Below are 12760 nucleotides of genomic sequence, written 5' to 3'. Positions count from 1 at the left end.
GACTCAGCAGTGCCATCGTTCACAATTAAAATACCCAAAAGTTGGGATTCTGAGAGATCTGGTGAACTGATTAGTACAGCTACTCTTTCAACTTTTTCTTTACCAAGTTCTTTCATTTTAACATAGTTTTTCAAAATTATGTTAAAATAAAAGTAAGACTCTTACCCTCAAAATGCACAGTAAGACTCTTACCCTTTGCCAATGTAATAAAGTTGTCATTAATATTACAGGCAGTTTTTCTTATACTTAATTTTTTCTACCTCAAAATACTTCGTTTAGAAATAGAAAAATCATCTGTTGTTCCAGAACTATTATTTATAAGAGAAGCAAGAGTTGCACTCAGTGCAGTCGAACTTATTCCATATCGTGATGCTGTTGGAGCTAAAGCTTTTCCTATATTTTTTGGAATAATAAGAGGAACAACATTAGATTTTCTAATTTTTCTAGATGGATGTAGATACTCTTCATCTTGGTTATCATCTAAAGTATTTAAAACTTTTGTTGTGTTTTCATATTTCTCATTAACTAACTCTTTCTGTTTTCTTACGGACTCTTTTGTTCTTTGATTTTTTATTTTCACTTCTCTTTTTGTTTTGTCTTTTACAAACTTTTGTGAAATTTTATCGTTACCTAACATTTTCTGAACACGCGCTTCTTTCTGGTTGTTAAGAAAATCTGCATCTTCTGTTCTAGTTTTTATATCTTTAGTTTTATCTTTCATAATAATACCTTCACATATCTTTTAACTTACATCAAATACCTCCTCTAGCATTCTTGAAAACTTTTCTCTTTTTAAAACTAAATTTGTACTTAAACGGTTCCTGTGTTTGTTTAAATCTTTTCTCTTCTTTTCCAAGTCAACAATCTTGTCTCTAAAACAAATGTAGAAGAATGCATTAAAATGAATGTAATTTATTATAATTATATAAAATTGTATGACTTTATAATTGTTACTTATATAACATAAATTTGAAATTGGATTAAACTAAATATTAATTTTTAAGTTATTTTAATTTTATAAAAACCTGATATGCTTGTCAGTATCAATAGAAAGAATTCCTGCTTTTTGCCGTATTTTCTTCACCTCATAAACAACATTTTTGGAGACAACTGCCTATTTCAGCACATTGTGCAGTAAAGAAATCACCAAGAGGGCATGAAGCTATACTAACTGAGGAAATGTTTGGAAAATCAGCCCTTAGTATAAGATCTCTGTAATGGTAATACGGCAATGCAGTTTTTTTAGTTGGCTATTGTGTATTAGCTATTGTTCCAATTCTTTTTCCAACAAGACAAGTTTCACGATGAGATATTTTTCCAAAACTATTGCCTGTTGACATTATTTTTATTTACACTAAGATAAAAATTTTAAAAATTACTGATTTTTTTAACTTAACCCTCCCCCCCTACCTCCCAAATATAAACATCATGTATTTAAATGGGTAGGGCTGACCATTTCCATCCTTTTTTGCAATAAAACAAAACATAATCTAAAAATAAATATATCAGGCTACAAAAATGACCCTTAAGATATCTTTAAATTATTTGTAAGTGACCCTGCCCCCCTTATTATTTACAAAAATAATAAATTTTCTAATTTTCGGACTGCTGGGACCAACCATAGGGGTACCCATAAAAAAAAAAATTACATTTTTTTAATACACATATCAAAAGGAACCAGAAAAACTATTACGGTATTTTTTTTATTGACTTTGGTGTTTTATGCCCCACCCTAATATATATATATATATATATATATATATATATATATATATATATATATATATATATATATATATATATATATATATATATTAGGGTGGAGCATAAAACACCAAATATATATATATATATATATATATATATATATATATATATATATATATATATATATATATATATATATATATATATATATATATATACATATATATATATATATACATATATATATATATATATATATATATATATATATATATATATATATATATATATATATATATATATATTAGGTCATATATATTAGGACCTAATATATATATATATATATATATATATATATATATATATATATATATATATATATATATATATATATATATATATATATATATACTAGGTCATATTTATTAGGACCTAATATATATATATATATATATATATATATATATATATATATATATATATATATATATATATATATATATATATATATATATATATATATATATATATATAGTCTACTTATATGTATTCTATTTCTGTTTAATCCACTTAAATGTATTCTACTTATATGTAGTCTATTTATATGCAGTTAACTTATATGTAGTCAACTTATATATAGTTTACTTATATGTCGTCTACTTACAATTAGTCTACTTGTATGAAGTCGATTTGTATGTAGCCTATTTTTATGTCCAGTAGTTTTAATTAAAAAGTATTTCAATAAATTTTTTTTTAATAGTATGGCTAAAACATCAAATAACTTTAAGCTGTTTCGTATATTATATTATATTTAAATATTTTTATTTGTTCTTACTTGAAAACATTGGTAAAGAATTTTTAAATTTAAAGATCTTTTTATTTTGGATAAAGTAAATAAAATACGTGATTTTTTAAATGTTTTATTAAAAGTATTCTTTTGAGTTTTTAAATAAAAAAGTAGGTATTTTAACATTTACTTAAAGGGAAACCTGTTGAACTTTGACACAATGTGTACCTAGGCCACTGGATTCGTTTCAAATAATTGCGCGATATTATATTTTACTGTCTAAGGTATTCGATACATCACCACCGACTATATAATGTGACAAACAATAAAAAAACTTATGAGATAAGTAACCTCAAAACTAATTAAAATCCATTGTTTTGTTGATGTTGGAGTAGTGTTGTACCACGGTCACTGTTGATCAGTGACCGTGGTACAACACTACTCCATTCATTGTGTCCCTTTATTCGTTTTTTGAAATGGATAACTTTACCAAAGAAAAGTGCTTAATGAAAAAAAAAACACTAAAGAGATACTTGGTCATAGAAATACAGTCTTGAACACGGCATGGTAAAAAAATTTAAACTTGATCAAAACTGATCAAAAACTAAAACAAAAAAGTAAAGCAATTTTAAATATTAATTTTTAAATAGTTTATTATGTTACTAACGAATATTTAAACGATTGAATCATACCAAGAATCACGAATATAGTTTATAACACCTTTTTCTCAACAAACAACATGTTTCTGTCGACAAAACAAGAGGGACAAACCAAATAAATGCTTTTTTTATAAGATATCATTGTATTTATATACATATAAATATAAATAATTATATATATATATATATATATATATATATATATATATATATATATATATATATATATATATATATATATATACAGATAGAAATATATATGAATTAGAGATGCTCCTAAATCAGATTTTTCAACACGACAATGACCCCAAACATACGTAAAAAAATTGTATTATATATATATATATATATATACAGCGTTGGCCATTAAATTAGGACATTGACAAAAAAGTTACATATTACATTTATTTTCATATATAAATGCACCAAAATGAAATACTGATAATGAAATAGTTAGCGAGTGCATCCTAAATCACATAATAAACCAGTTTAAAAAAAATAATATATTGTATGTCCTCCTCTGGGATCTTTGAGCGCTTTTACACGTCTTGGCATTCCACGAATAAATTGATCTGCAAGTTTCTTGAGACGCTCATCATGATGCCAGACATGAACTAGCTTCTCGATTAACTGTATCCTATTAGTTGAAACTGCTTTATTTACTTCCCTCTTTAACTCTCTCCACAGTTCCTCAATGGGGTTACAATCTGGGCTGTTTCCTTGCCATTTTAATGCTGGGACATTCCTTTCGTGAAAAAGTTTAGCGATGGATTTGGCCATATGACAAGGTGCACCGTCATGCATATATATGCAACTGCCATCTGGATACCATTCATCTAATTGTGTAAATAACTTTCTTTCTAATAAGTTTTTGTATTTTTCTTGGTTCATTATACCATCTACAATGTGGAGTCGCCCTGCCCCATGAATAGATATCACGCTCCAGGCCATGATTTTCTGTGGGTGTTTAACAGTTTCTTGAATACAGTCTGGATGATATGCTTCTGTTGATCTTGTCCTAACATATTGTGTCCTTTCTCCCAAAACTTCTAGCATTGTCTCATCTGAGAAGCAGACCTAAGCATAGACAATACAAAGTTTCTTTTAATGGAACACAACAATTTCATAACAATCAATAAATTAATTATTATCAATACTAAACAGAATGTCGAGATTGCTTACATTAATGCAATTATTACATTCAAAACAAAAAGCAAAAAGTTTATTCTAATAAGTAATAATAACCAGCAAACAAGGACAATATTTACTAAAACAAATAATAATGTTCAATAAATACCTTGTCCAATCATCTTCAGTCCAGTTCTGGTGATCCTTCGCCCAAGCTTGTCGCTTCTTGCACATTGCCGGTGTAAGCTTTGGTTTTTTCTGTGGCCTTTAGGCCTTGTATCCATGTTCCACTAGGCGTCTTCTCACAGTTCTACTACTGACTTCAACTCCAGCTTTCCTCCATTCACAGACTAAATCGAAAGATGATCTACGCCTGTTTTTTTTAATTCTGCCAACAGTCTGATGGGAAACATTAGGTCTTTTAGCAATATCCATATTTGTAAAAGATGAATGTTGCAACAAGGTAGCAACCTCACGACGTTTTGTGGGACTAATGTCCGAGCATTTACCCATTATTAATTTATAAAAATTTACAGATGGATTATAGTAATTTCAAAATATAAACTTCCCTTAAATCCAGTCAGTATATTAATTATTACTAATTTCACTAATCATTAAAAGTTTTATTCTGTTGCATACTGTTCAACGTAACACCGACACAACTTCAATATGAACTTAATCACCTCGCGACTTCTTAACTGACATACAACGATAAAACTAACTTAAAATTCTAAGCATTAATTAATATTTTTCAAAACGTTTGTTTATTATTAAATTACCATGGTTCCAGAACACCAACACGGCATTGGTTGTGTTAATTTTAACTCAAAATCAAGAAAAAGTAAAATTCTTTTGAATGTCCTAATTAAATGGCCAACACTGTATATATATATATATATATATATATATATATATATATATATATATATTTGTATATTGTATTACGGGGGGGTATTACACCTACCAAAGATGGTGATTTTCAAGATATAGTTGGTTATTTCAAGAGTAGGTTTTTTTATTTAGTCACCTAGTCGGGTATTTGATACATTGCAGTCGTTTATTTTTTATTTTAAAGACTTTTTTTTTTTTAGAAGACAGTTGGTACTTTAAGGGGGATTCACGTCCCCATCATTTTGTAAGCAGAATTGCATCATATATTTATATATACTTAAATTTTATATATATATATAAAGTTTTTATGGGATTAAAGTCAGGGCATTGTGCAGGTCACTCCATTACGGTGATATTCTTGTCCTTAAACCATTGTTTTACAATTTTTGACGTATGTTTGGGGTCGTTATCCTGTTAATTAATCCATTTTAGGAACATCCCCCATTTAGCATGTGTAACATATCTTCTATTATATTTTTGTACACAAAGCGATCCATAATTCCATTAGTTTTGTGAATAGGACCAGTTCCTAGAGCTAAGAAACATTCCCAAGCCATAGCAGAGGTTCCATGCTTAACACTGTTCTAGGTATATTATAGTATTGTATCTGGTGTTCAGACTCGCCGTCGCATTTTCTTGCTGACGCACTTTCATGCCGTCGCTTCCAAAAAGTTTTTAATTTGATTCATCAAAATTTAGGTGTGCTTTGGCAAACGGAAGGTTTAGCATTCTATTTTTAAGAGATGTTAGAGGTTTCTTGACAGGCATTCGAGAAAACAATTTTGCTTCGTTAGCTCTTCGTCGCATAGCGCAAATGGAGATTAGTAGTTTAAGTCTTTAGGTTATATTTGTGAATGACAAAAATGGATCTTTTTTAAGCTCTTTACCGTTTGTTTTATAGGATTCACGATATCCAAACGATTTGACAGTTTTGCTTACAGTTGATTTAGCTATATTATATTTTCTACAATATTCAGCTTGACGTTTTGGGCTTTTAAAATCCCTGACAATATTTTTACGTGAAACATATCCTTATTTGTTGTAAGCTATTCTTACAACAAATAAGGATATGTAAGCTATTCTTACAACAAATAAGGATATGTATTCTTATAATTGCATTTTTTTACGCGATGTATCGCGAGTTAAACCTATTTAATTTTTTTAGAATACTGTTATATTAAAATTGAAAACAAAAGAGTATGGTAAATTGAATAAACATAATGATATCTTATGAAAAAAGGTTCTCTTTGGTTTTTCCCTCTTGTTTTGTCCAAACAAAAATGTAGTTTGTTGATGAAAAGGTTTTATAAACTATATTCGTGATTCTTGAAAATTTCTAATTATATATTGTAAAACACAATCAGGTTAGTACATAATTACTATAATAAAGTTATTAATATATTATAGTAAGATTTATAAGCTGTCTTTTTTATTAACAAACTGCTTCAAGTTTTTTAAGTATATGTTTATAATAATAAGTTTGTTTTGTGATCAACTGTTTAAATGTTTTTTTTTTGTTATATTTGTTATCTTGCTGGGATACAGTACCTTAAAGTAGACAATTGTTTAATGCACGATAAGTTATTCTTTATAGAGTTATTTTTTGTGGCATATTTTTTTTCCTCCACGTGTCTTTGTTTAAGGTATTTAGTGTATTTTTTTTTTGCCTCAAACATTTTTATTATAAATTACGAAAAATAAATATTTATAAGTAAAAATTAATATTAAATAAAAGCACAGTCAGTTTTTATTTTAGAAAACTAAATTTATTGTTGTTTTAATGTTGGTGTTTTAATGTTGTTGCTCTCGATATTATATATGGCAAGTGTAATATATTCCTAATCAAATGACTTTATTATTTCAGAAATTATGCCTAGAAGTAGAGAGAAGAAGAAAAAGACACTTGATAATGTGAATGATCTGACAAACCCCATTAAAATAACTAAGGAGAAAAATATTTACCACATTTGGTGCTTCCAAACATTTTGGACAAGATCAACTTTGCTTCGTCATTTAAAACACTGCTTGGAAATAGGTAAAGATGTAAGCAAGTTACACGGAAACCTTACAGTTACTAAAATTTTTGATCGCACCGCAGAGCAAAGTCTGGTTGACTATAACAAAGACTCAGTACACTTACTATTTGGATTGACTCTAAAAGACGTGAATGTACTTATCTACCAATTTGTAAAAGCGAATGAAAAAAAGTACACTAAGACCTGGGGTATAAAAAAAATGGCTGGAAATGATTGGCTGCAATTATTTAGGAAGCGATGCTAAAACGAATTGTCTTTAAGAAAGCCTTAAGCTACTAGTTTAGCTCGTTCTTCGGCGTTTCACAAACATAGTGTGAGTTTAACATACTACAATTTTAAGAATATCATTTTCTCAATGTCCCTCTGACATAAAAGCAACTGGTATCTTGAATTTAGACGAAACTGGATTGTCCTCTGTCCATGTTCTACCAAAGATATTAGTAATTCTTTGCACAAAACAAGTTGGGTCAATGATTAATGCTGAACGAGGAACGACTGTTACAGTGATAGCGGCTATTAATGCAGGTGGTGGTTTTATTCCACCCGTGCTGATATTCCCTCGTATAAACTTTAAAGATTTTGTGATAAATGGACCTCCTGAAGGCAGTATTGAAGGTGCCAATCTATCCGTTTAGTCAAACGAAACCATGTTTGTGAAACTCCTCCAGCATTTTATGCAATACAAATATGCAAAGCCTACCAAAGAACAACCTATCATTCTCATAATGGACAATCATGAACGTCATATTTCAGTACCTGCAATACAAATAGCCGAAGATAATTGTGTAAAGTTTATCACTTTGCATCCACATGCTAGTAATTGTACGTAACCATTAGATAAGTTATTAGACAAGTCAGTTTATGGGCCATTCGAGACTTTTTTTAAAACTGCGGCTAAAGAGTTACTAATGTCTCAAGGTGATGTGGGAAAATGATTAACTATATATGATATTGCTGGCTTTGTGGGAAAAGTTTTTCCTTTTGCCTTCACACCAAACAATGTTTGTAAAGGTTTTAGTTCAACTTGTTTTATCCTTTGAATGAATACATCTATATAGTTGCTGATTTTATACCCGCAACCTATTCTGATTGTCTACTTACTGAAAAATCACCCACGAGAATTATTCAGGTGCCTATTAGTCAGCCGACTGCTTCAGGTTTTAAATTTATACATGGTAAATTGAAAACTTTGATATTTCCGGATATAATACGCACTCGCCCAAAAGCTGAATCTTGTAAAGAAACACGAAAAGTAAGATAAAAAGGAAGATCCAGAAATTTGACCGATGCACCAGAAAAGCTAGAAATTGAAAATATAGAAGCTAAAAAGCATGTTTCAAATAGGTTTATGAATAAAAAAAGACTCAATAATGTAAAAATATAAAAAGAAGAGTTCTATCCGAAACAGAAACTAATTTAGATTCTAATAACTATTCAACAAGTGACTCATCTGAAGGTGCCTCCTACAATAACAGCGAAGATGAGAACCTACAGGTTAAACATGTTACAATGAAAAATGAAAATCACAATGTTGGAGACTATGTTATATTTTTAGACTGAATAAAACAATTTTGGTTAAAAAAAGTTAATGACTTATTTAAATAAGTTATTAACTTTTATCTCCAAATTCTCAATGTGTCCTAGGTAAACCGTAGTGCTGGCCCAAGAACATAAGGTATGTTGTACCTTGGCCTTACTTACCTTTTTTTAGCTTTAAAACCTATGTACTAAGTATAAAATATACATTTCTGATATTTTGGTGGTGAGTACCCAAATAATTGACCTTTCAAAATATGAAAATATGATTAGTGTGCTGTACCTCAAATCACAATGAAAAATATTTATCTTAAAAAACTGTCTTAGGTTCAACAGGTTTCCTTAATTTTAAATTTATATAAATAAAAAAATAAATAAAAATGTAAGGTAAAATATTTTTAGAATATATTTCAAAGTAAAAAAAAAAAAACATTAGCAAAATGAACTGATTTTACAAACTGCTTTTTCAATGGGGATTATTCAGCACTTATTAAAATGTTTAACGTTATTTCCAAATTCGAGAGGTTTAAATTTGAGAGGTTCAGGTGTATCAAATGACAAAAAGTTGAGAGGTTCAGGCGTATCAAATGACAAAAACTTGAGAGTTTCAGGTGTATCAAATGACATAAATATTTTATGATAGTTTTTTAAGAGCGCTCTAATGTATCAAACAAAAAGTTTCACAACATCGGATTTAATTTAAGTTTGATAAAAATGATGTTGTGTTACAAACATTAGTCTTAAGGTTGCAAATTGATCCGTTTTTCAGGTGTATTGTATATAAATGTTGCAAATAGATATTTTATTTTTTATATTTGTTTATGGCATTATTTTCTATTTATTCTATTTTGCATTTTTTTACATGGATGTGGAGCTATAGAACAATTTTCACAACTAATAATAATGTTTTCTGAAGAAATTCAAGAATTTGAAAAAGTTTTAAAAACATGCGAATGTTTACAAACAAAAACTAACATGGATGTATTAATAGACTTTTTAATAATTTAGTTATTTTCGAAGTTTATATTTGCAATTAATTATTTTGAAACAAATTTTGTAGAACGTTAAAGAAATATAAAATAACTGGTTTCTAAGAGCCTTGAAACTGAGCCTGTAGCATTATTATTAATCTGGTTTGTAACTGGCTTTTTAAGGTAGTCTATTAGTCTCCAACTTTGCATTCCGGATGTAAATTTAATGTAGTTAAAAAAATTAATTTTTTTTTTATTATAATGTGTCTTAAATTTTCATTTCTAAAGAGATTAAAAGAAGTCTCAAAAATGAATAAGTTTTTTTCTTGCTGTTAAAAATGCATACCAAACGAGATTTTTTTGTTTAACTTTTTCTGCATACATAAAACTTTCTAAAAACTTGGTTTTATATTCGATGCAGAAATTCAAAAATCCAGGAAAAGCAATATTGCGCAATTCATGTCTCATAAAAAAAAAGTTTTTACTTTAATTATAATCACATACAAATATATTATATTTATTGCTATTTGTTTTATTATTTTTATTATAGTTTATACTAGTTGTAGTCGTAAATTTATATATATTGTATACATACAGCGAGCAGGGAAAACATCCCACTATAAACAAAATATTTCATAAACAATTGTTCCAAAAATTTTCCACAACCAAGAGTCTAGTCTACTTTTAAAAAAAGTACAGTGAAGTAGAAAGTCATTTGCTCGGGTAGTTTGTTCTAGTATTTTACTGTTTGTAGTATTTTACTATAATACAAATGATTTTGTCATGGAAGACAATTTGGAACTCACGCCTAGTTATAGAATTGTGACCATGAGACAAGGGTTTAACTAATTTTAATAGATATATATATTTAACTTTATCAAAACAATATAAAAGTTTAAAGATTTGGATTAAATTGCATCGAAGGCGTCGAAACTCAAGTGATTGTAGATTTAATCTTTTTAGTCTTTCGCAGTATTAAAGGAGCCTCAAGCTGGAAGCTTATTTTATTGCTTTGCATTGATCAAATTTGACCAAGGCCATATCATTTTTAAAATAAGGATCCCCAATAGACACTATATTTTTAACGTGTGCTTTTATAAAAGCTTTGTATTATTTGAAGGCCATATTTTCATCAATGAAAGTGAATGTCTTCTTCAGCATTCCTAGAATTTGTAAGTATTTAGAGACCACTGTTTGATAAGACTTGAGATTTTATACATCTATGCAAAGTGCTTTGTTACTATGCATTTCAAGTGTCTCTAACAACCAAATAAGCATTCTTAAAGTGCCATTAGATTTGTAATTTTGGAGAATATTCGTATTGGTAGAGGTAGTCCAATAAATATTTTAAAAGTTATATTTTTTTATTTAATAACAATTTTAGCCCACTATGGACTGGTCCGCTTATATGTAAGCTTAAAGCTTGTCAGGTCTTTGCTTCAAACTTTTTTTTCTTAAGAACAAAAATGACTAACAAACTTTTTTTTATTTATCGAAATTAGTCAAAATCAACTTTTAGCTAAGCTACACTTGTGGTCTTGGCTTTGCAAATTGTGACCTTGACTTAGCTACATATGACCGTAGTATTGGTATCAGACCTCGTTATCGAGACTCTGCAAATAAATGATATTAAGATTATATTTTGTTCAATTACTAATATTGACTACCTCTATAATTACCATTATGAGTAGTCTTTTAAATTACAAATCTTGTGGCACTTTAAGGCTGTTTACTTGGTTGTTAGGGCACTTGAAATGCAAAGTATCAGTGTATTTTTAAATGCATAGTAACAGTGCATTTTGAAATACATAATAACAGTGCACTTTTAAATTCAAAGTAACAGTGCATTTACTAATAGACTATTAGTAAAATTATTTTCATAAACATAAATCTTACACTCTGCAACTTTAAGAAAACTTCAGATAAGTAAACTAAACTTTTAGAAAGTAAAAGTTGTTTACGTATATAGTTTAAAGATGGCAATCTGGATAAATCGGGTCAACTAATATCTTATCATTTTTTACAAAGTATATCGTTCATCTTTTACAGTTCATCTTTTACTTTTATCAACGTTTTTTTACTTATACAGTTCTTAGATTTATCAATTTCTTATAATTTAAACTATACTTTAAATAGTGCGGGTTGTAATGGAGAGATAGATCTAGTGCTTGTTTTTTATGCTTTTATCAACAGAATTTAATTTTCCTGTAAAATTAATTTTGTGTTTAAACCTTATGACCATGATAAAGAGGTTATAAATTTTGAATAACTTTTGAAGTTATGCAAGAAATGTTTAACTTTCTAAGTGCATTCTGGCATAAACATATATCTAGTATGTATCCCGTAGAAAAACATAAAACAATTTAACTTACATTTACTACCAGCTGGTTTACGAATAACCGTAGCAACTTATGACACTATTGCAGAAACAAATGATTTTAATTTTCTTAAATGCTCAAATAACTTTACTCAATATATTCAAATAACTTAACTGAATATATGTGCACAGTTTATTTAACTAAATATTTTGAAAGTTAAAGTTGAAAGCCTAAAGTCAACAAACGAATATCGACTTTTTTTATTTATTATTTGATTTATCGTGATGTTCCAGAAATGCTTCAGTAAAACTTTTATTTTTGGAGATATAACTTTTTTTATTTTTTTATTTTTTTTTTTTGTGTCTTGATGTCACATTGGGTAGTCCATGCCGCACCGTTTTCCTTTTCCACAACTCTCTATGGTAATGCCATTGTATTTATGGCTGTTTATCAAAAGATTAAAATTTTCTTTTTTAAAATATCTTATTTTTCCATATTTCCTTAAGCACACATTTAAAAAATTTTAAAGCTCAGTAATAAGTAATGCTAAAAAGTAAATAACGTTGTATAAAAATTACATGTATTAAAAATTGTAAAGCAAGCAATGATGTTCAATTTGATGACGTTGCCCTGTTGTTTAGGTAAGTGGTAAACCTAACTCAAAGTCAAGACATTTATTTCGTTTTTCTACATAAGCGTTCTTCGATGTAAGCGTATTTCAATAAAT

General features: G+C 28.2%; 1 protein-coding gene across 1 annotated transcript in view; it reads right to left on the bottom strand.

The window, feature by feature from the left end:
* The window catches only part of LOC105847986 (uncharacterized), a 36471-nt gene extending 24169 nt beyond the window's left edge, over window positions 1–12302 (bottom strand). The window contains exon 1 of the mRNA XM_065807064.1: window positions 12088–12302. Within this exon, the coding sequence (XP_065663136.1) occupies window positions 12088–12089 (2 nt within the window). The 5' untranslated portion in view covers window positions 12090–12302. The remainder of the gene's footprint in view (window positions 1–12087) is intronic.
* Window positions 12303–12760: the final 458 nt, after the last annotated feature.

The sequence above is a fragment of the Hydra vulgaris genome, chromosome 10 (assembly GCF_038396675.1).
Source record: "Hydra vulgaris chromosome 10, alternate assembly HydraT2T_AEP".
Lineage (NCBI taxonomy): Eukaryota > Metazoa > Cnidaria > Hydrozoa > Anthoathecata > Hydridae > Hydra > Hydra vulgaris.
The sequence above is the reverse complement of the archived record's forward strand: the minus strand, read 5'-3'. Positions and strand labels throughout refer to the sequence as shown.